Source organism: Marmota monax, unplaced genomic scaffold (genome assembly GCF_021218885.2).
Source record: "Marmota monax isolate L192 unplaced genomic scaffold, Marmota_monax_Labrador192_F-V1.1 WCK01_AAM20220418_F8-fsc00159, whole genome shotgun sequence".
Classification (NCBI taxonomy): Eukaryota; Metazoa; Chordata; class Mammalia; order Rodentia; family Sciuridae; genus Marmota; species Marmota monax.
This window is the reverse complement of record NW_026694999.1, coordinates 4,083,933-4,109,530: the sequence shown is the minus strand read 5'-3', so window position 1 is coordinate 4,109,530 and position 25,598 is coordinate 4,083,933. Positions and strand designations below refer to the sequence as shown.

The following is a 25,598-nucleotide window of genomic DNA, read 5'->3' as shown; positions in this document are numbered from 1 at the left end:
TCTGCATGGAGCATTGGCAGCCTCCAGGACTGAGACCCTGTGGATTGCCTGAATACAATTGTAAAGACCACTGAAGAGCTACCTTGGAAATACCTACTTTACTCACTTTCCAAAATTTCTAGTATTTACTCCCCAAACTCCTCTTGAGAAGAGACCCTGTCATAATTATCTTTTAACTTCCACTACATCTTGCAGCATGCTGTGAATTTGATGTTTCCTCAGTTCATTAAACAGAAAGGTACAGAGTGTCATGGACTATGGTAGAATCAAGTTTCCTAAAAATGCGTTGGAGCTCTTAGAAGGATATAAGTTACCTCATCCCAGAAAACATGCTCAGTGCAACCACACTGATCAAAAGCAGAACCGTGCCGTAAGCAAATATGTTCCTGCTCTGATGATAAGCAAGTATCATCATAAAATATGTTATATCTATGATAAGCTTTTTTAAAAAACAGTTTCATTGATATCATTTACATAACAAAGAGCTTACCTGTTTAAAGTGTATAATTTGGCAATGATTTTGTGTGTGTGTGTGTATTTTCAGAGTTGTATAAGCGTCTTTGTAATCTTAGAACATCTTCACCAATTCCCATAAAAAAACTTGTTCCTGGCTGCAAATTCTGATACCATATAGCTATGTAACCATGAGTAACTTAGCCTCTCTGAGTTTCAATTGCCTCATCTTGTAGGTGGGAACTGCAACATACAATTTCTTTTTTTGTTAGTTTGTTTATTCTTTTTAGTTATAGATGACTGTGAATGTATTTTGGCATATCATATATACATGAAGCATAACATCCCATTTTTGTGGTTGTACATGATGTGGAATTACACTGAATTAAATTTTTTAACTATTCTGCAATACCAAAACATGAGGAATAAATAGGCCATTCCAGTGGGGAAAAATAAATAAATAAAAGGAACTATAGTAAGTTGCCAGAGCTTAGGACAAAGCTCCCCCTGGCTTTAGCTCATCTTTAAAGTGTTGTTCTGGGACTGATGCAGGACCCCAGGTTATCACGAAGGAAGGAAACAATTAATCAAAGCAAAGCTACTGGTGAGCATTAGGTATGGACCATCTGCCTTGTTTGATAAATCTGCTGATCATTACTTCCTTAAAATAAGTAACAGTTGCCTATGAAAAGAACTCCCCATAAAAATCTGCAACTTTATATACATATATAAAGTTGCAGATTCTCAAACTTTAGCAATTGATGTTCTATAGAAAAAAAAAGTAAGTTATGTCACACAGACTAGTTCTCTGGCATTGGGTAAATTTTACCTATCCTCATATCCCTACAATCTGTTAGCAGTAACAAAAATCGGCAATGTTCACTGAGAGGTCACTGGGAGCCAAGCACAAGTTCAGGTGCTTTGCATGAGTGACATCATTCTGACACCATAGATTATATCTATTATTATCAGCTCTAATTGGCAGATGAGGTAACTAAGTCACAGAGAACAAGTGGTTTGCCCAAGATGTGTTGCAGAGAAGAGACAAGAACCCATTCAGTCTAGTTCCTAAGTATAGGCTCTTTAACTGTTACTCTGTATTCAATCCTTATCATTAATATTTTCTTACCTTCTTTCATTTCCCAATTCTCTTCTCTCCCCTCAGTCCACACACACTGGTACTTGCTCTAAAGTACCCAGGTCCTACTGAACTTTTCTATCATCGTTCTCACGATCAGATGTTTAAAAAATGACAGAAATACCAATGTGTTGCTCTCCTTCCTACCTGGGAACCTCAGGTAAATGTACAAAGCATAAATATCCTAGCAATCAAATAGAGTCCCTACTATCTGAACCAATTTTTTTACTGTTTTTTTACTGCTATCATTATATGTATTTTTGTTACCATTGGATTTAAAACTTTATAGTATTTCTTTTATTCTATCAGAGCAAAGAACCCGTTTCTTCTGTATTTTATGGCCCCGGACTATTTCAGGTAATATTCTTTACTCTGGCTCTGGGCCTGTGTGCATTTCATTCCTAGGTCTCTTTTATGAGGAATAGTTTAATAGGTTTGATACAGAATGAAAAATTAGTTTTTCCAAGGTGTTAGTTGTAACAGAACAGATATGAGCTATAGGGTAAAGACAGTGTGAGCTATAGAGTAAAGCAGATCCTCTCTGGTTTGGGAGATGGGCTTAGCCAAACCTATGGTAAATACATCTGGTTTACTGATTATAAATCTTTAATCTGCTTATGGGTACATGATAAATTCACTTTAGGGTTATTACAGAAATGTGACCCAGGTTAAAACAAAAGAACATTTATTCTGAAAATAGCATGAAATACATTCCATATAAACATGAACAGTATTCTCTGAGCCCATTAAAAAGAAATTACAGAAGGTACAATTAAGGGTATATTACCATATTGATGTTAAATTTGGGTATTATTACAAATAGTTTCCAAACATGTTTTGAAGGGAAAGCATTACCTATCCTCATGGACTTTCTGCCATCACCCCTAATTTCTTCTGGTACCAGGCCAGGATCACAACCAGACCTTCTAAAGCAGTGCCATCTGATTCCCAGTGTTTGTCTCTTCTTCTGGAGATGCTGCACTTTATGTGACTTCCCAGCTCTCGGAACATTCAGACTGTCTTCCTATTGGTGGAACACATACTCCCCTGGTGTAAGAAACCCCACAGTGAGTGATGGATGCGCCTTGACCAGACAGGGTTATGCACCCTCCTATGTTTCAGTATTCTCTAGCAGAAAAGGACATGAGACGGAAGCTAACTAGTAACGGTTATGCTGATTCCCTTTTCCTTCCTTCTCGCTCTATTTGTCATCAGTGAGGAAAGTGTCAAAGGCTTTAGACATGCATGCCTTCAGAGTCACACTTTCTGGTCCAACAGAGAGTACAGTAGGATTTACAGTTCTAATTCGAATGCCTCTTGAGTTGTGTGTGTCTGGGGATATGCGATCTCATATGATATTGTCTGTGTAAAACTTGGGAAGTCATACTCAAAATCATCCCTCAAAGCAAATGACACAATTGTTTCCCCGTGGCCAGTTAGGAGGACTGGTAAAGTTCAGCATTTTCTAAACAAAAAGCATATATAGTTATTCTATGACTCATTTTTGCCACAATATCTCTGAGTTTGTCAATACTGGGCAAGGAAGTTAAGTAGAGGAAGTTAAGTTTCTATGACATGTATCCATGCTATTTCTCAGAGAAGAAATAAGAAGCAATTATATAATTGTGAAAAGAATACTAATTTTCCCCTGGTATATTTTTAGGCTAAGAAGATGAACAAAAACAGCTTACTACACTTCTAATTTTGATGAATTATGACTGGGCCTCCCCTCAATGAGTACAAATTAGTGAAATTTTATTCTAATTTTTTCTGCTCATCTCAATTATTATAAGCATTATTCATTTTATGTGATTTCTAAATTAGCACACTTGAACCTCAATGTAAATACTTCCTCCTAAAAATACAAGACTGGCTACAATGTAGTAAAACCTTAAATATAGAAAAATGCACAAATATCCATCCAAATAAATCTTCCTTAAAAAAAAGAAAGAAAGAAAGAAAAAGAAAAAAAACACAATATTTACCCTCAGGAGAACTTTCCAGAAAGTAACTACACAATATACTTTCAAAATTCATTTTCCCAGGTTACATTCAGAGCCTGTTTAAGTCTTCCTTTTTGCGGTTACATGTTACTCTTTGACCTAAAACTGTTATGTTAGCCTGAACTTTGATGTTTCTGCTAAACCTGAGTTTCCTCCTTTATCACATAACTTAACTAGCTGAAGGCACATCCCACCTCTCTCCTCTCCGTAGCAATCACTCCTATGAATACTTCCTCTTAAGTATTTTCCTCCTCCATCTTTCTGTCCACAGCACCTGCATGAGGGCTCCATTATCTCTCTCCTGAAGAGCTGTTGTCTCTTAACTGGGCTTCTCTGCTCTGGTGCTTTTACCTTCAAATCATCCTTCTATATTGCCCTTTAAGTATCCAATCAGAAACAGAAGTCTGAATGTATTATTCAGAGTCTTCATCAACACCCAGTGACAGACTCTGAGATTACTACCTGAGATTCAGAAACCTTGGTTTGGCCTCCCAGGAACATCTGTAATTCCCTCAAATCTTTACAGAGAATCATGTACAGATGTGCACATTTGTAGAGTAAGGCTCTCCAGCTTCCATCAGTCCTCCTGATCCAGGAAAGGAAAAGAAGAGAAAGTTCTACATACATGAAATGCATGCTTCTCGATATGGGTACCTCCTTCCAGCCTGGAGGCTTCAGCACAGGCTGAATTTGTATGTGATGACCCAGAACTCTAGGATCAAACGTTCCAACACAAGATGAAAGCTATTGTGTATGGTCTATCACAAACCACCTTGGAAGCCAAAGGGCATTAATTTCATCATATTCTATGGGTCAGAGCAGCCAGAAGCCCACACAGATTCAAGGGAAGGTACTTAAATCACTCCTCTCAATGAGAAGAGGGTTTAAGGATTTGTGAACATGTTTCACAGCTCACACAGAATGTGAGACAGAGGTAGAAAAGGTGGAGTACAAGAGTGATCCTTTTTCTTTTAGTTAGATGTAGCCTCCTTGTGGAAAGACTTGACCCAAAAGGGCCAACAAGATGATGCTTTTATCCAGATTTTTTTTTTATAAATCATAGACTTTTTTAAATAATTCTTTTCCCCAGACCCTGTTTTCCTTTGTTCTGCTTTATTTTTAAAGGATTAAGCTCATTAAACAAGAGGTAAATACACAGTATGAATTTATTAAAAAGTAAAGGGTTAATAAGAGGTATTAACCAGGCTACATCTAGTAAATGTCAACTTGATATAAAATACCAGGAAATGAGGCAAAAATTGCTTTTGAGTTGTAATCAATGCTGAAGAGATTTTTTTTTCCCCTTCAGTATATTTTGCATTCCTTACTAAGATGAAGGGGTAATGTTTTCATAGGAAGAAACTGTCAAATGTTTATTAAATAAATGAAGCATAAAACAAGCTTTCCTGCCATTTCACCCATGCTTGGATTTTAATAACTAGTGCTTATCCCTTGAAATGTAAAGTTATAATTGTATCCAAGAAGAAAGGCTCCCCACTCTGCACTGGGGATTTTTAGCTTTGGAACAGTTTCCAATTACTGATGAAATAAGTGATTTCCTTTGTCATTTCCCATCATTACTGCGTTCCTTTTGATGTTGGTGTTGACGGGAGCGATAAGAGCCTGGACAAAAAGAGGAGGAGAGCAGTGGAGAAAGGACCTTTGCAGGGTGGATGGAGAATGTGAGCAATGGAATCTGACAAACCAGAATAGAGACAAGACACAGATGCTAAATCCAAGTGGTGCCCGCTCTTAGGTGCTGTGTACCACCCAGAGATCCCTCCATGGCAGAGCAGAATAGGGACCTTGGGAAGGAATGAACAGCACACTGCAAGACAAATGGAGTGGGAGGGAAACAAGAGAGCTTTGGAGACCCCGTCCCAATAATGTTGTGAAACCTGATCTCTTTTATGTAAGAGAAGCAAGATTTTGCTAAATCCAGATTGAAATTTAGAGAATGACTGAACCCAATCTCTTTAAGTTAAAGGAGTAGGTGAAGTTTTCAGAAACTGGGAGAGAAGCAAAAAGACAATAAGAAAAATTTTGATATGATGGATTGACATCTTCCCCTTATCTAGATCGAGGGACTGGGTGGGAGCCCCTGAAAACAGTAAGGTTAGTTTCAAAAACAGAAAGAGCAATAGGGCTCTAGAGCTCAAGCACAGGATAAGATTCATGGTGAAAGGCCTATGTCCCTGGGCAGCCTTCCCCAGCAAGACTGAGGGGACTGCCAGCAGAGCATGACCATGGATAGCAAGCAGCTTTCTCAGGGGGAGGGCTGAAAACAGTCACAATAGGAAGGTGGAGGAAAGTGACTTCCTAAAACTGTATTTTGTGTTAATCAGCTTTTCGTCACTGTGACAACAAATACCTGACAAGAACAACTTGGAGGAGAAAAGGTTTATTTTGATGCAGCCTATGGTTGGCTGGCCCCATTGCTTTGGCAGGCGGTGAGGCATGTTATGGTGGAAGGCCACAGTGGAAGAAAGCTGCTCCACTCATGGCAGCCAGGAAGCACAGAGAGAGAGAAAGGGAGGAGCCAAGGACAGGATATAGTCTCCCAGGGGATATCCCCCAGTGACCTACTTCCTCCAATCATGCCCCACCAGCCTATAGTTTTTATTACATGTATCCATTATATAGCACCTACTGTCATCCATTCAGCTATTAATGGATTAATTCACTAATGGATCAGAGCCCTCATGATTTACTTCTCCAAAGCCCCACTTCTGAACATTGCCACGTTAGGGTTCAAGGCTTCATTACATGTGTTGTGGGATGACATTCCAGATCCAAACTGTCACAGATTGAAAGCGTGCACAGCCTTGTTCCTGGTAACACAGTCAACATCCCAGGGCACTCCCAGAAAACCAAGAAAAGTTAATTGGCAGGAGACTGAAACCCTGCTGTCAGGCTGATAGACCAAGACCTACTGTAATCTGATTGATTACTAATGTTAACATGACCTCATCTGTCCCTTCAGGCAGGGAGAGGTTGCAATGTTTAGACCACATAAAGAAAGAATTGATAATTAAAACAAGCATTCATTCTGGTCATTGTCCTGATATGTATGTAATATGAGACCAAGGTTAAAATCTGTGGCCACTTAGAAATTAGAAATGAATGAGAATTGTAGGGTAATTGGACTGAGGCATAATTTTGGAACATATGAAGAAATTCAAAACATATGAAGAATGAGCAAAGGTTTCATCACTTACGCTGTTCAGATAGAAATAACCAGGAAATGACTTAAGAAAATAAGACATCATATTTACATTTTGTATGTTCCCAGACACCTTTGAAGAGATTTTACCAGCATAGACCAAGTATGTTCTGCCGTTTTTAGGAGTGAAGTGTGGGTGGCCCCAGTATATTGCTCAGCATGCACTTATTAAAAGTGGGATTACCAGGAAATATCAGCTGTATTCACTGATCCATTCACTGTACGAGTGAGGGAAGGGATTGTGGAAACTACCACTCCAGTCCCCATTCCAGGTAAGTCCTCCATTTGCACATACATAAACACACACACACACACACACACACATACCATTTTTTATGAAAGAATAGCCAAGGACTATGAAAGAATAGCCAAGCATCTTGGTCATGTAATGGAATACTAAGACCGAAAAAAAAAATTTAGTACATTTTTTCTATTCTTTTGCTGTACCCACTAAGACATTGTTGATGTAGACTTTTGACATTCAGAGTTTACCATTTCATCTGGTGTTAAGATTAGAACCAGTCACTTAATATATGGAGGCAGCAGTATTCTAAGCAACTTGAGAACCAACAGCTTACTTGAAACATCAAACCAAGTCCATCACATTTTATTTATAGCTATACTTTGGTTTAATGCACTGTATAATTTGTACTGACACAAGATTTCTTCTTCCACCAACTCTTTACACCATTTCATAGGGGCATCTGTTATTCCAAATATGAAGTAAACAACAAAAAAAGCATATTCAATTTTACAAAACCTTTGAAACCATAACATAAGATTATATGTGTTTATGGGAACAATAAAAACAAAATTATAAATCATGGTACAAAATAGTAAAAATGTGCGCCATGATTTATAATTTTGTTTTCTTCCTCATTTTATTCAAAAAGCTGAAAAGTCATAATTCTGCCACCTGCTTGTGGATAACTAGTTGGCCCTATTCCTTTTCTACTAAGTCTTTTCTAAACATTAAAATGTGTATTTGTGGTTCTAGAAAAACAGAAAACTTCTTTTTAATTATTTTTGAGGAAAGGCTCTCACTTTCATTTTGAGTAGCTCTGAAATCCAGTTATGCTTTGAAATATACCCTAGGATATGAGTGGAGAAAACTTTTTTACATAACCCTAAAAAATTAAGCCCGATGGACCTTAGAAATTAAGAAACTAACCAAAATCCTGTGTCTATCATAGGATAAAACCGTTGGTGACCCTCAGACAGGATTCATTCATGTGACAGTAGCCATCTGATGGCTCAACTGGACCTGGACAATCTGAGACCATCTCACTGGTAGTTGGTGCTGTCAGCTGGGCCATGCTTCTCCAACAGTCTAGCCCAAGCTTCATCAATGGGCCATAGGCTTCCAGAACTTCAAGAGAGCATGCAAATCCCAATGCAGAAGGCCTCTGTTTGTACGAAATTTGTTAATGTTGGATAAGGCAAGTTACCTGGCCAAGCAAGTCAAAGTGGGAATGTAAGAAGCCATGTTTCACTGGACCATTATTATTATCATCTAACATAAGGTCCCATTCTATTTAATGTTCAAACTTAACAAATCCCCAACTTGTTAATAGTATCACTTTTAGAGTCCAACCTCTGCTTGATAAGTCAAAGAACACCTCATTCCTAGTACAGCCCAAGTAACTTGTGCACATCATAAAGAAAAGCAGAAAATCTCTTGCTGTCTGTTTTTGCCTTGTTGCCTCTTTTCCTGTTAAAAAGAAGTGGGGGTGCAGCATCAGCCATCTGGTGCCGCCTAGTGGAAGAAGTAAGAAGTGCAATAATGCTAAGGCATAGATCAATCACCTCAGGAAGATGTCCCTTCTTCAGAGAGGGAGCCTGTTTACTGGGCACTGCTGGCTGTAAGCATAATAAACCTTGGCTCTCAGTGTTAAATCTCTTCACTTATATGATTCCCTTAGCTCCACATTATTCAAGCCACTTCTCCAATTGGAAGAAAGCACAGATTTTTATGATTGCGGTCAAGTTTCCTGGCCTTCAAAGAGGACCTCTTTCTCTAAGTCCTACCTACTTCACTCTTTGTCCCTAGAGTGTCCATCTCTTTGCATAATAGAAGACTACCATTCCTCTCTCATCCCTATGCTACCTCTTTACAGTATAAAAGTTAGGAAATTACACAAAAATGGTAATTTTCTAAAGATCAAAAAAAATGAATTCACCAGTAGTCAAAATTTTAATATAATTCATGATTTAATAATTAAGACAACAAAAGTATTTTTTAAACTATGTTGTCATCTGAAATGCCATTTGTTCAACAATTGAATTCTTGTTGGAAGTAATTATATTTTAACTATAAGAATTCTGAGTCATGGGCTAACTAAAAATTTCTGGTTACATAACTGAAAATTACATGGTTCATCCTTATGTTGATTGACTTGGCTTGCCTGAGTCCTGAGGGAAATTGTACTCTTTGATTTCTGATCAATTTACATTTCAATCTACATGTCTGGAATCTTCACTGTACCCACTGAAATGAATGAAAATTGGCCAAATTATTTTCTGGAAAGCCAAATTGATGGTTTCTTTTAAATTACTGAACCTAAGTTTTAATTGTTAGTAAACATCTTAAATAAGTTTCATATATATTTAGCTTTCAATACTATGAACATTTTATTATTCTGACCCCAAACATTACCAAGACATATTAAAATTTGAAATAATACTCTGCCACAAAATGTGAGAAAGAAGACAAAAATTTCCTGAAGGAAAAAAAAATTTATTAAAAATCCATTTTTATGTCTAGATCAAGGGTCAATATGTGAAATTAATAATATTAAGTTCAGCAACTCCTTAGAATGCCCCAGGAGCTACAGGCTGAGGCTACAACCATGAAGTAAACAGCCTCATTTAGAAAAGACAACTAATTACATACTATGAAAAGTACATCTTTAAATGAAAAAGTAGAGTTTTCCACTGTATTACAATTTAGATAAGAGGTGTCTCCCAAAAGCTAATGTGGGAGATGATGCGAGAAAGTTTAGAGGTGAGATGATTGGGTTATGAGAGCCTCAATCTAATCAGTGCATTAATTCACTTGAATGTATTCACCGGATGGTCATTGTAGGTGGGTAGGGTATGACTGGAGGAGGTGGATCCCTGGGTCCATGGCTTTGGGGTATTTATTTTGTCCCTGGTGAGTAGAGCGCTCTCTCTTCTTCCTGACTGCGAGGTGGGGAGATGATTTCCTCCTCCATACCCTTTTGCCATGGTGTTCTGCCTCACCTCAGGCCCAAAGTAACAGAGTTTGGCATCCATGGACTGAGACCACTAAAACCATGAACCTCAAGTTAACTTTTTATCCTCAACAATGTTCTTGTGAGGTCTTTTGTTCACAGTGGAAAAAAAAAAAACCTGACTAAAACACCCTAGTAACAAATTAAGAATGGTTTCAACTTTCATGTTATAGCCTGTCATTTAAAAGTGAGCAAAATTTAGAATATAAACATTGCTGTAGAAAAGTAAACTAGTCAATTATAAGTAAAAAGAAAACCATATTTATTACGTGGTTCAACATCCTTAATATAAAACATAAAATTGACTTCCATTAAGTATTTGGAAAACTCTCATACTTCTATGGCCTTACAAATAAAAAGTCCTCAATAACAACATGTTACTCCAATGTCATAATAGTTTTAAATGTCATCCTAAGGATGACAGGTGATTTTTAGCTATAAAACTCAAAGCCTGGTTTATGATAAGTAATTCCTATAAAGCACATCAATATGTTTAAAATTACATTTTTCTTAATTTTTTATTTGTTTTAATTAATCATACATGATGTGGAAAGCATTTATGCACTTTGATATATCATGCATATATTGGATACAATTTCTCGTTTTTCTGAGTACATATTACAGAATCATATTGGTCATGTAGTCACATATATACATAACAGTAATAATGTCTGCTTCATTCTACTGTCTTTCCTATCCCCACATCCCCTCACCTCACCTCCCATCACTTCCATCTACCTAATCTACAATAACACTAATCTTCCCTAGTGCTCCCCCACCTTATTGTGAATTAGCATACATATATTAAAGAAAACATTCCGCCTTTGGTTTTGTGGGATTGGCTTATTTCACTTAGCATGATATTCTCCAACTCCAAACATTTACTGGCAAATGCCATAGTTTCATTCTTCTTTAAAGCTGAATAATATTCTGTGGAGTTTATACACCATTTTTTCTTTATTCATTCATCTATTGAGGGACACCTAGGTTGGTTCCATAGTCTAGCTATTGTGAATTGAGCTGCTATAAATATTGATGTGGCTGCGTCACTATAGTATGTTGATTTTAAGTCTTTTGGGTATAAACCACGGAGTGGGATAGCTGGGTCAAATGGTGATTTCATTCCCAATTTTCTGAGGAATCTCCATTCTGCTTTCCATAGTGATTGCACCAATTTGCAGTCCCACTAGCAATGTAAGAGTGTACCTTTTTCACCACATCCTTACCAACATTCATTGTTGCCTGTATTCTTGATGATTGCTATTCTGACAGGAGTGAGATGAAATCTTAGAGTAGTTTTGGTTTGCATTTCTCTAATTGCTAGAGATGTTGAACACTTTTTCATATATTTGTTGATCAACTGTATTTCTTCTTCTGTGAAGTGTCTGTTCAAATCCTTAGCCCATTTATTGATTCACTTACTTTTTTTTTTTTTGGTGTTAAGTTTTTTGAGTTCTTTATATATCCTAGAGATTAATGCTTTATCAGAGATGAATGTGGTAAAGATTTTCTCCCAATCTGTAGGCTCTCTCCTCACATTGTTGTTTCCTTTGCTGAGAAAAAGCTTTTTAATTTGAATCTGTCCTATTTATTGATTCTTGATTTTATTTCTTGCGCTTCAGGAGTCGTGTTAAGGAAGTCAGATCCTAGGCCGACATGGTGAAGATTTGGGCCTAGTTTTTCTTCTATTAGGTTTAGGGTCTCTGTTCTAGTGCCTAAGTCTTTGATCCACTTTGAGTTGATTTTTTGGGCAGGGTGATAGATAGAGGTGTTTTAAAAATTCATGTAAAATGAAAAGCAAGAGTGTAGAAGAACATGCTAAAAATAATAAATTTCTCTTCTTCATTTCCTTTGAGGAGAAAATGATACAACAGATAAATCTTTTTATCTTTAACATAGCAGGAATATATTAACCTAGCTTCCTTTGACTTCAGTACGTTGCCCAGCAGTTAACTCCTCAGTGTGTGGTCAAGTATGAATTTCAGTGAACAAATATAGGTGCACAAGAAATATCCCAATGTTACATTTTCTCCAAAGTTATAAAATTCAACACAATTCTGAAATGATGCTCATATTATGATTTCATATATGCACAATATTTTGCATAATGCAATTTATTGTTCAAAACTTTTCAAATTTATTCCATTTTATTCTGGATATATATTACAGATAACTCACAGAACATAAAAGTGCACATTGAAAACAGGTCATTCTGTTAACTATTTTTAAAACTTTAAAAGATAATTGCTTCAAAATATTCACTAGATAATGTGGGGTTACAACATATGTGAAAGTGAGATGTGTGATAGCTAATCAGAAAGGCTGGAGGAGGAAAAATGAAAGCTACTCTCCTAAGATTCCTCAAATAATCAGAAAAGAAGACAGAAACCACATTTGGAAAACAGAAAAGAAAGTGGAAGATGATTGAATTAAATCTAACTACATGAATAATCAAAGAAAAGGATCTAAATAACCCAATTAAAAGCAAGATGTGTGTGTATGTGTATATATATATATATATATATATATATGCTATAAGAAAGCCACTTAAGTATAAAGACACAAATAATTAAAAAGTAAAAATAAAGACAAAGTTATAAATACTAGTATTTAGATGATACAAATCTAAAGAAAGATGGAGTGTCTATATTAATAACACAAAATAGATGATAGCGTATAGATGATTACCAGGGAGGATGTAAGTCACCTCACAGTTATGATGAGGTCAAGAATAGAAAAACCCCTAAACATCTTTGCACTGTTGGCAGAGCTACAAAAGACATGAAGCAAAAAATATAGACAGCAATAAAAATATAAGTAAACTCAGAATTATAGTCAGAGATTTCAACACTCCTCTCTCCATAACTGATAGAGAAAAGGAGAAAGAAAATCAATAAAAATACACATGATACTATCAAACAACTGGACCTAATAAATATTCTATAGAACACACTGACCAACACCAACAGAATTCAAAACTTTTCAAATACACCTGGAACATTTACCAGAATAGACCACATTCTGAGCCATCAAAAAGTCCCAATAAGGTGAAAAAAAGGTTTCATACAAAGTACACACTTGGACCACAATGATATTAAATTAGAAATCAATAATAGAAAGATCCAAAAATTCCTAAATATTTGGAAACCAAATTAAACACATCTATGTAACATGTAAGTCAAAAAAGAAAATTAAACAGTATTTTTTTAAAAAATTTTGAACGTAATAAACATGGCAATATTACCTATCAATTGTGGGGTTCTGATAAATAGTAGTTAATGGAGATTTACGGTACTAAATACCTATCTCAGAAAAACATAAAAGACTCAAATCTGTTATCTCAGTTTCTACCCTAAATAACTCTAAAATGAAGACAAATAAAATTCAAAATAAACAGAAGAATTAAGATAATTGTACACTAAAAAGAAATTAATAATGATAAAAGACAAACAAAAGAGAAATTAATGAAGTGGAACAGTTCTTTAAGCAGATCAATAAAATTGATAAAACTGTGGCTAGATGAGTCAGGAAAAAAAAGAAAGAAATCCACAAACACACTAATATCATTAACCATCATGGAAATGCAAAAATAAAACCACAGTAGATACCACCATACACTGTTGTAATGACTAGACTTCAAAACATTGACCGTCCTAATTATCAGTGAGGACACATGGTGACCAGAACACAAACATTACTTGGGGAAGATAAGGAGGTATAGTCACTTTGGAAAACAGTTTGCAGTTTCTTAAAAGGTTAAGCATGTGCCTATACCATCCCTATGACCTAATCATTCCACTCCTGGGTATTTTCCCAGGAGAAATGAAAGCACATGTCCACACAGTGAGTACACATAGGTCATAGCAGCTTTATTCCTAAGAGCTCTGAACTGGAATCAACCTACAAGTTCATCAATAGACTCGTGAATAATCAAACTGTGGCGTATTCATGCAAATAGAATACCACTCAACAATTTTTTTAAAAAATGAACTATTAACACATGCTACAACATAGACAAATCTCAATATTATCATATTAAATGAAAGAAGCCAGTCCTCTCCCCACCAAGAAAATGCATCCTGCATGATCTCATTTATATAAAACTCTAGTAAAAACAAACCAATCAGTTGTAGAAGAAAGTAGATCAATAGCTTCCCCAGCAAGGGGAATAAAGAGAGGAACCCAAGGGCATAAATACAAAGAGGCACAAGAAAACTCTTGGAAATTGTGGATGAGTTCATTTCTCAAAAGTGGTGATGGGGTTACAAAAGTACACATAAGTCAAAACTTACCAAATGGTACACTTAAAATCTGAGCAATCCCTGTATGTTGTCACACTTCAATTAAGCCATTCTTAAAATTTATAAGTAAATCATACATTGCTGGTAGGACTGCAAATTGGTGCAACCACTATGGAAAACAGTATGGAGATTCTTAAGAAAATTTGGAATGTAATCACCATTCGACCCAGCTATCCCACTTCTAGGTTTACACCCAAAGGACTTAAAGTCAGCAAACTACAGTGAAGCTGCCACATCAATATTTGTAATAGCTCAAGTCACAATAGCTGAACTATAGAACCAACCTAGGTGCCCTTCGACAAATGAATGGATAAAGAAACTGTGGTATATTTACACAATGGAATATTACTTTGTCTTAAAGAAGAATGAAATTATGGCATTTGCTAGTAAATGGATTGGCTTTATGCTAAGCAAAAAACCAATCCCAAAGAACCAAACGCCAAATGTTTCCTCTGATATGTGGATGCTAATTCACAATAAGGTGGGGGGAAAGAACAGAGGTATTTTGGACTAGACAGAGGGGAGTGAAGGGAGTAGAGGGGGCATGATGGCAGGAGAGATAATAGAATGAATCTGACATGGTTATCCTATGTGCATATATGATTACATGACCTGTGTGACTCTACATCATGTACAACCAGATGAATGAGAAGTTATACTCCATTTATGCATGACGTGTCAAAATGCACTCTACTATATATATAACTAATTAAAACAAATAACATTTTTTAAAAAAATTATGAGTAAACATGTATAAAAAGTCTTCCTAAGGCACGCTAATTTATTAAAGTAAGTAAATTAATAAGTTAAACAAATTAATTTAATTTATTGGGAGCTTGATAGAAACATTTACAAGGTAAACAGGATCTATTTGAATTTATCTCGTTACGTGTCTACATTAACCTAAAATACAATACATGAGCTTTTTAAATAAGTTTGTTAAGAAAACAAGATTATCGTGTTTCCAACAAATTGTTCACAATAAAAAAATCAATTCTGAACTCTCTCTTTCCTAACCCCTCCCTCACTACCATGCTTCTAGTTTTCAGATCCTTTGGGGGCAATGAAAATTTTGATGCACTTTGGCCTCGTGTTTGACACAATTAAATGAGAATATATTTGTATGACTGAGAGTGGTTCAGAGTGAATAGGACTGGAAAATATCTGCTGTCTTATACCCCAGCCCTGCAGAAGCAAAGATTGCAATGACTGAAATGTATTCATTGGGGAGCTGCACCCAATAAGCACTACAGTCCTATTTTTTTCCAGCTACAGTTGAAATTCCACTCTGAAATGCAGTGCGTGGTGAAATGGAAACGATTAGGCTGCTGGGAGAGGGATAATGTAAGGTATATCTGATTCTAAATTATTAATTCAAACAGAATTAAAAATGACATGTTCTGCATTCTTCTCACTTTCCTAGAGTAAAAAAAAAAAAAAAGTCTCCCTTCCAGACTTTTAATCTTTCAGTCTACATATAATTTATACCTACAAAAATATTTCTAAACTGAAGTGATTAGATCAAGTACCATCTTAACATGCAAAGTTCCTTAAATTCAGGTTTATGTTGCACAAGTGCCTCAAAGAACATTACCAAGAGTAAGGCCTCAGGTAGAATGCAAATTGGTGTGCTTATCACATTTACAGACATTTTAAAATATGTATCAAAATTGTATGCTTTGCATCGCCATTTATAAATATTCTGTTTCAAACATTTTTCAAAACTGTCACATTGACTGTGCTGAAAATGTTTGTTTTTATGTTTGCTTGGCCTATTTAATGGTGTTCTCACATTATTCTATATCTATGTGTATAGAGTTGTCTCTCTTGACCCGTACAGTGTCATGGTGAAGAGCACAAAGATTTTAAAATCAGAGGACCAGGTCCAGCCTGGCTCACCACACACTAATTCCAGCCTTGGGCCTGTTTTCAAACATAGAGATGGTATTCACAGTGTTGTTATCAGGTTTTCATCAAGGTAATTAAGTAAAGACCTTAGCCTACAACCCAGCATATAGGTAGCACTCAAGAAAACAAAACAAGAATTTTGAACTACAAAAAAGAAGTAGGGCAGGAAACATCCAGTGATTATAATTATCTTATTAATAGCAACATGATTATGCATCCTAACATTGTAGAATACCTGAAAATTATCATGTAGTCAAAATGATATTTCTTAGAAAGGCAAGAAGACCTAAAAAAATGTATAAAGTGAAAAAAGATCTGGTTTAAATTTCAGCTTCAGATTGTTAATTAAATAATTCTGGTTGGTTATTCTATTTTGATTGACCATTTTACAGTCTATAGACAGGATCTATACATAGTAGATGCTCAGTGCATGCATCCTAAAGGATTAAGTCAACAACATTGTCAACACCATGCTCTGATAGCATGAGACCTCTTCAAAGGAAAAGTTATAACATTGAGTGCAAAATGTGAGTCACTGATACATATTTCTAAAGACTAACAGATGGAGAAAAATGTAGTTCTGCAGGGCCTTTGTTGCATTAGAACCTGAAATGCAAAGTTTAATATTCAAAATGATTCTTCCTCAATCCTCACTCCAGAAAAGTGGCCCCAAAAGAATCATATATCCACTTATAGAAAATGGTATGGTTCAGCTGACCACTAAACCATATCTCAAAGTTTGGTATTTTTCCCCTCAAATAAAATGTCATTATCTCTGATGTTCATAGTCCTTTAAAGATTATTTTGTTCATTTCACAGGTCTCCTGTCATGGCTGGAGGTCTCTTTGCTGTGGATCGAAAATGGTTTTGGGAACTGGGTGGCTATGATCCTGGTTTAGAAATCTGGGGAGGAGAACAATATGAAATCTCTTTTAAGGTAAGCTGCCACCACCCTCTTCAAACATGTTTACATAGTTTTGACAATTCTGCTATGACATCATTACTCTATGACTTATGTTGTAGGATGATTTGGTGATATTAATGACAGGTGACACTACACATTGTCACCTTCTCAGGTTAGCTTTTGGATGAGAGAGGCTACTTCCTTCTGACATTTCAGTGTGTTGTAGCCTCGCCATACACAAAAAGAAATAATTCAAACTCCTATTTGAAGGTGGGAAACTGTGTCCCAACAGACCTATGACTTCACTGGTGCTGAGGCCCTTAGAACACAAAATAGAAAAATTAAGTGCATTGAGGAGAAAGAAGTCAAGTTATTGGAGCTTTTCCCCTTTGTAGTTGGACCAAGAAATAATAGTTCAGATTTTTATCATAACCAGTTAGTTATTCCAAAATTCCATTAACTGAAAAAGAAACTTAAAAATATAAATGACAAATTGAAGCTCTTCTTTATGTAAGTCCCAAATAAGTAAGATTTTTATTTATTTTTATATGGAATTTTCAAAGTCTACTTACTTTAACTGTCAATGCTCAGTAAGATTATACACTTTATCACGTAAATATATGTAAACACTGCATTTATATGTATAAGTATGTGCAGTTAGATAGGATCTCAAATTTCAGGGTTTGTGGATATGAAGAACAGCTAAGCAAAGCACCATAAACTATGTTAAAAATATTCTAAACTGTTAAAAGATTTTTTTTTGAAAAAGCAATCTAAGAACTCATTTTTTTCTTTTTTTCCTTTATCATAGTCATTATTTACATATAAGTATAGATTGATTCTTGTAACATCGTACAGACAGCCCTAAGTAAATCGGTTTTAGACTATTACTTCCACTGTAAAATCAAACCAGTTCTTTCTGAAGAAAGAAAATGCATCCTGAATATAATAAATGCAAAAACCAGCTAGAGCTGGGTGCTGTGTCACAGCCTGTAATCCCAGATATTTGGGAGTTGAGGAAGGAGGATGGCAAGTTCAAGCCTCAGCAATTTAGCAAGATCCTGTCTCAAATTTAAAAAATTTTAAAGGGCTGGGGATGTGGCTCAATGTAAAATGTCCCTGGGTTCAATCCCCAGTACCAAAAATAAAAATCTGCTTGAAATATTTGAACTTATATATGCGAAGCAAATGACAGAAGTTATTTTTAATTATTTACTTATTTATTTATTGATGAGGGGTATCATCAATAATAGGAGCAGTTTCCCACTGAGCTACATCTCTATTCTTCTTTTATTTTGAAACAGGGTCTCACTAAGTAATTGAGGCTGACCTCAATCTTGCAATGTTCCTGCCTCAGCCTCCTGAATCTTTGGGATTATAGGCATGTGCCACCACATCCAGCTTAAAAGTAATTTTTATTAAACTGTAGCAACTATATCTAATATATGAACAGAAAAATTATGCTGTCCTTACCCTCAAAATAAAATACACTCAAAAGGAAACTCAAGAGGCATGACTGCAGGCTTCATGTCATCTGGAGTTTTCCCTTAGACAACGCTGACTATAATCCTTGACTATAATCTTTGAAATATTAGTGCATTTTTCACCCAAACACATCTAATTTTGCATATAAAGATAGGTACTTCTTATGCATTTTTATAGACTCATTGTTTTAAACCTTTGAACTTACCAATGTCTTTGGGTTCCTCTGTCACAGCAATGGTTCTACACCTTATTACAGTGCATACAACAGAAGGAAATACAGCAGTAATATTTCTAGAAATAGCATTTATTATACCTACTTAATGCTATAAGCCAGATGCTGAGCTTCATGTGCATTATCAAATTTTAAATTAAGCTATAAAAGTTATGGGTGGTATTGTTCCATTTTGAAGATGAAAAACTGAGACTTAAAGTGTTAAACATTTTTAGATTAAATTTTTTAGATTGTAAAGATGAAACAAATTACCTAGTGTCACTTAGAGATTACAATGCTCTGTTTCTGCTTAATTGCAGAAGCTGCAAAAGCATGAAATTGTCTGACACCCACATCCTATCTGCAACACCATTCTCAAGTTCACTGCTAACCTCTTGATCACTGCCTAATCACTCTCATTGAACAGCAGCTTGTATCTTCATTATAATCTAAGAGCACAGCAGCAACCTTTCTAATGACCCTGGCAAAATACTATTGATTTTCAGATATTGCCCAAGTATCAGTTGGATGCAAAATTTGCAATATTACCTTCAACTGGAAACACACAGTACTGCATTTGATCCCAGAATTTAAAATAAATAAGGCGTTGCTGTATTTGCAATATCATCAGAAGTCTAGGGATACTTTTTACTTTTCACAGTTCAAGAAATATCTTTTCCTTAAGTTCTTTTAATTCATAAATTTCTTATATTTAAAATGATAGGAAGATTTCTAGTAAGCAAGGGATACCTGGCTTTGAATAGTGAACTGGATAATGGATAAAATTGCTATTGAAAGTCTAGAGAGTGTGAAGAATATGCATTTGCATTCTAAATCACAGAGGTGCTTTTGAGGCAAACATAAACTTACATTTCACTTCTCACCGTATCTAGCACACCTCTCCTGGGTGACCTGAGATTTTATTACCCCATTTTCTATTTTTCAGTTATCTGTCACTCTAAAGGATATAATTGGAATGCAGCGCTGTCGTCTTTGCCTGAAAACCATGGCAACAGTGCTGGAAGTTCAGGACTAAATTGCCCCAGGTTGTTTGGTTGGAATGACAGATACTCTGGCGACAGTTATGTCTTAACAGGGTCCCCTTTCAGACACATTCCTTCATTCTTCTCACTACTGTTTGTGACCTTGGGGTTCTTGTCCCTCACTATTAGGATGTGTAAGATGAGGAGCACAAACTTGAAGAGGCTTTGGTAGAATTTACATTGAAGCAAGAAGAATTTTCCCTGTGTGAAAGGAATCAAAAGTCTTATACACAAACCGCTCTTAAATTACAATACAAATAATGGAGAAAAAATCAAACGTCTGCATTTTTGGACACGTCCCATAAATTGTGATTAATCTTACAGTGCAAAGCATCGTAAGACATACACTGGTCAGCACTTAAGGTTTGGGAAACACATATGGATGACTCAGAGTTTGCTAGAACACTATACATCATAATATAGAAATTGATTTAAGATGACAACTAAGTATTCTAATTCAACAGACTTGTATAAATGGTCCTTATTAGGCCTCTTTGTTTCCTATTTACTCTTCCAAGAAAGAATCATTTCCTTAAAGTTTTTGACAAGTTCCATTGCTTAATGAAAGTATTTCCTGAAAATCCTGTCTCATACAAAGGAGTGCATTTTCTGTCGAGCAGTATTTTATTAACAGAGCTCTTCCATTCTTTCTCTGTAAATATCTTTCCTTCATTTTTGTTTAAAAAAAAAAACCTGACTCATTTGATGAGTAGATTTCATGCCATAACATAAAATCCAACACAGTATAATTTTCAGGAGTTGAAGGAAAGAGCTCTCTAGAAAAATATGATCTGTCCATACTATGCTCAGTCTTCAGCATCTTTTAATAGGAATCTGGGCTCCCACGTGGCCCAGGATTACCCAGCTGTCTTCCAAGGTTACCAGGTTAGCCAGCTGCAAAGGAGGGAAAAGCAGCATTTAGTCAATCGTTCAACCAGCTTTTATTGAGCATCAAATTTATGCCAGGCATTGTTCCAGGTACTCAATTTGCAGTTGCACCTGGATACAAAGGGGAGACTAAGACAGAATGCACAGTGTGGTGTATAAGAGACACTCAGTATCTTTAAATATCATCTACTGTTTGTTACTGAAATAATATTAAAACCACTATAAAGTCCTTATTCTTTAGTAGGCATATTTATATCCATTCTCCAAATATAGAATTCCATATGTTAGCATTTTCAAAAAATCTGTCCTTTGATTTCAGAAAATAAAAGTGGACAATGGACACTAATTAGACACCCAGAAGAGACTCAGAAGGAAGCCCAGCCACTTTAATTTGCAGAACCTCTAGCATGAGACAAAACTTTGGATCCAGGTGTGCAAGAGCATTAAATTAATTTTGGGCTTCCCTTGTCCATCCCCAAGAGCACATCAAAAAGGCCCTACATGGGTGCAATATTTCTTGACCATCTGTAGTGCCAGAAAGAGCTCTTGATCCATAGCTTCAGCTATGCAGAAACATTCAAGGCCCCAGGTGAGAAGAGTATGAGAACCATATGTTCTAAAAATGAATCTAACAACCCTGGGAGCCCCATAGCTGATCTCAGAATCACTGTTACTGGATTACAGAGTCCTGTGTGACCATCTTTATTATGTTCTCTCATCCCTTCTATGTGGTGGGCTCCGAATCCAGACATTTAAGGAAACGCATTAATTAATTCCATAGACATTTAATCTTTTTCTTATTACAACTTGCCAACTCTGGGCTAAGCTCTCAAGGCTCAAGGACAAATGTAAGAAGATTGTCTCCCTGGAGGAACTTATTTTCCGATAGAAGACTGGAGAATTAATTCACCGCACTTTCTCATCCTAAGTATTGTTTGGGATATATTTCCATATTCACAGTAATAATTCAGCACATATACAATAGCCTCTTCGCTAACCTCTCCTCCTCTAATCTTTCTCCTCTTTTAATTCATCCAACATTTCATTAATTTTACCCTGACTTGCTTTATTTTCTCCTCCTAAAAGTTTGTAGTTGCTCCTAATTACCACACAAATCAAGAGAACGTATTGAATCATAAACCACAAAACTTACCATCAATTATCGGTCTCTTCTAACTACCTCAATTTATACTGAACACCAGGTTAACTAGAATTTTCCTTTTCATCTCTGAAAAGATAAAACTCATATTTCCATTATTGCAGGGATTTTAACTAACCAGTCAGACTGGAAAGAGTTACGGAGAAATGTGTTTCTTCTCTCTATAAATATTAATCACCAGCCTTCTCGGTGTGTCTGTATACCATGCAAGCGGGGCAGTACAGAAATAGGTAAAGAAAACCCAGTAGAAGTCCTTGATTTACCCGCTAAAGAGAAACATTAATTAGGCAGAAAAGCATTTAAAAATATAGTTTCTTCTAAAACAGAACATACAAATGCACATTTATTTTATTCACCAGTCTTTTAAAGCAAGTAGGGCAAAGCTTTCCTCCTGCCTTTGGATCCTGTAAAACTATAGTTTCGGGAGTAAAACTAAAGGTGCACAAATCACAGTTGTACTGAGTTTCCTAGAATTTCTAGTTTGGGTTCCTTTAAATTGGAATGAGAACCTAAGGGTACGCTGAAGTTATCTTAATGCAGTAACAGAATCTTATTGTTTGGTTTGGTTTGATTTGGTTTTGGTTGGTTGGTTGTTTTAGAGTTTTATGCAATGTTTTATTATTATTTGCCCACATATAATTTGACATGATTTTTTTTTCCAACACCTCAATCCTTCCAAACTCTTCAAATTAATTTTGGCATGAACAACAATTCTTAGTTTCATCATCCTATTAAAAGATAGTACATTTAATTATATAATTCAAATTTAAAACTAGTATTTTGACATTTGGGATGAAATGCATTGTGTTTCATAAAGTTCTGACCACTCTATTCAATCTATGGTGATAACAATAATTGGGTTGTTCAATAAGAAAAAAAAATGAACTAGCACTTAAAGTTCATTGGATTCAATACCTTATCTCATTCAACATTAATTCAAGGTTTAAAAATTCTGTTTCATAATTGCAAAGAAAGGCCATTGCCTGGTTAATATCAAAGCAAGAATTAGGAATGGGTTTGTTCAAAAACCCATTAACCTAATTTATTTTAGCTGGTAAAATAGAAGATTGTATGATCTTGTTGAAAAATAGCTACTGACACTCTCTAAAACTACTTTCAAAGGAAATAAATGTTCTTCCTGTTTGACATTTATTAAATACAAGACCTTACAACTCTTGTTATGATTTAATGTAATATTGAACTTTTTAATATTTACAAAATGCAATGGCTATTCAATAATGAATAGGGACTAATCATTGAGTATGAAGCATCTGTCACTGATCATAGCTCAGCAAATCATTAGACCCTGCTAGGGTTTGATATCATTATAGAGCTTCTCAAGAACAAATGTGTTATACTTTATTTTATACTCATTTATACTTTGTTTGTTATACTTAGCATGAATTCAAAATTAATACCAAAATATTAGCTATATTTAAAGTTTCCCAACATGGTACGTAAACCATCAAAATATTATAAGTGTATTTATAATTCATCAATTGAATGTCTTGTACAATTATAATAGTTTAAAATGGAAAAAAAATATTTCCTTAAAATTCACTCAAAACAAAAAAAAATGGAGAAGAAACAGGAACAAAAAAATGAAGTTTGTGTTAAAAGCAAAAGAGAGGGGATATTTTGAAAACATATAGGAGTATGAAGGATAGGTTGACAAAAGGAAAAAATGAAATACAGATAAACCATGTTAAAATGTAATACAGTGAAATGATGTTAAAAGGTAATGAAGGTAGAGTTCTTATTAATGTCATCAAGAAAAAAAAATTAAAATACCATATCTCAAAACATGAGAGATACAGCTTAAGCAGTATTCAGAATAAAAGTAGTGGGGCCGGTTGGTGCAGGCCTGAAAACCCAGTAGGTTAGGAGGCTGAGGCAGAAGGATCACAAGTTTGAGGCCAGCCTGGACAACTTAGTGAACTATGTCTCAAAATACAAAATGGCTAGGGGTGTAGCTCAAGGGTAGAACACTGCTGGTTTCAATCCCCAGTACTGTGAAAGAAATAGTGAGGAGGAGGAGGAGGAAGAGAAGAAGGAAGGAAATATTCTTATATTTTATGTCAACATAAAAAGAAAGAATAAAGATAAGCAAATCATTTGCAAGTGAAAAATAAAATGAACTTACAGAAATACAAATAAAAGATGTACAAACATTAAAAGGGAAATTAATGATCTAGAAATCCAAACCTGGTAGTGGAAGAGCTGGTTCTTCATAGCCAAAAGTAATTAGTATGAGATACGGATAGATATGGAGACAGATAAATGAATTAGGTATCATCAATTGCTCCTTAAAAAACAAAATACAAATACAAAAAAAAAATATAATGGAAAAATATAAATTTCAAAAAAAATCTAAATAATCATAAGAGAGTGCTCAGTTCTATACCAATAAGGTTATGGGTGACATGGATGATTTGGAAGAGAAGTGCAGCATATTTTACCAGGGTTCTCTGCTAAGGATCTCACAGGGCTGAATTCAAATGTCCAGCCAACTCTATCTTCATTTGGAAGCTCAACTAGGGAAAGGTCTTCCGAGTTGCCTCTGATCATTGACAGAATCAAATTCATGTGGTTGTAGGACTGAATTCTTCATTGTCATCTAGAGATCATTCTCAACTCTTAAGTGCCACCCACCCCAGGTCCTGGCCACATCACCTCCTCCAGGCCCTCTCCCAATATGGCAGTGCAATGGAATTTTTCTCACACTTCACCATCTTCAAAACTCTTCCTTCAGGAACCAGTGAATCACCTTTGAAGACTCACTTTCTTAGGTGAGACTTACCTAGGACAATTGCCCTTTTGATTAACTCAAAGGCAACTTAATTGGGACCATAAGTATATCCGAAAAGTCCCTTCACTTTCATCATATAAAGACACCTTCTCACAGGTGTGAAATCTATCATATCTGCAGTATTTCCCACTCTCGGAGGGAGGAGATTATACAAAGTCATGCACATCCAGGGAATTTGGGGGCAACTTCAAAATTCTATCCCACACTTACCAACGACCATAGAAGAAAGAAAAAAAATCAAAAGGAGAAAATCATCCAAAAAATAGAACACCAAATTCCATTGGGTTTATTTTCTAAACATATAAAAGCACAAACTCTAAAATTTTTTGATTGTTCTCTAGTATCAGAAAATAAAAAATCTTTTAAATTGGTATAAAACTGTCACTCATATTTATCACTAAAATCTGAACAGAATAGCACAAAAAAAAATAGAGAAGAACAAGCCTGTTTTATGTGTAAGTAATAACATTAAAAAATAATCATCATAAAACATTACACAATAAAATAACTATTCAAAGACTAATATATCAAATTAAATGCAGCTTTCACAAATATGTTTTAACATTGGGCTATGTATTAACGAATTCACCTTGATAGCAAATTTGAATGGTCATAGTCATCTCCATAGGTAATATAAAATGTAGGTTAAAATTTACAATCTTCTTTTGAACAAAATACTTAATACAGATATTAAAATATAAATATATGTTTGTATAATAAATGTATCTCAATTCAAAAGCTATCAATTTGCTCAATAAGAAAACTTGGGGACTTTTCTCATTAGATTATTATTTAATGTTATTTGATATTACTCTGAAG

General features: G+C 35.3%; 1 protein-coding gene across 1 annotated transcript in view; it reads left to right on the top strand.

The window, feature by feature from the left end:
• Nucleotides 1–25,598, top strand: part of Galntl6 (polypeptide N-acetylgalactosaminyltransferase like 6) — a 199,582-nt gene that overhangs the window by 66,704 nt on the left and 107,280 nt on the right. The window contains exon 3 of the mRNA XM_046427557.2: nt 17,100–17,217. Coding sequence (XP_046283513.2) covers nt 17,100–17,217 — 118 coding nt within the window. The remainder of the gene's footprint in view (nt 1–17,099; nt 17,218–25,598) is intronic.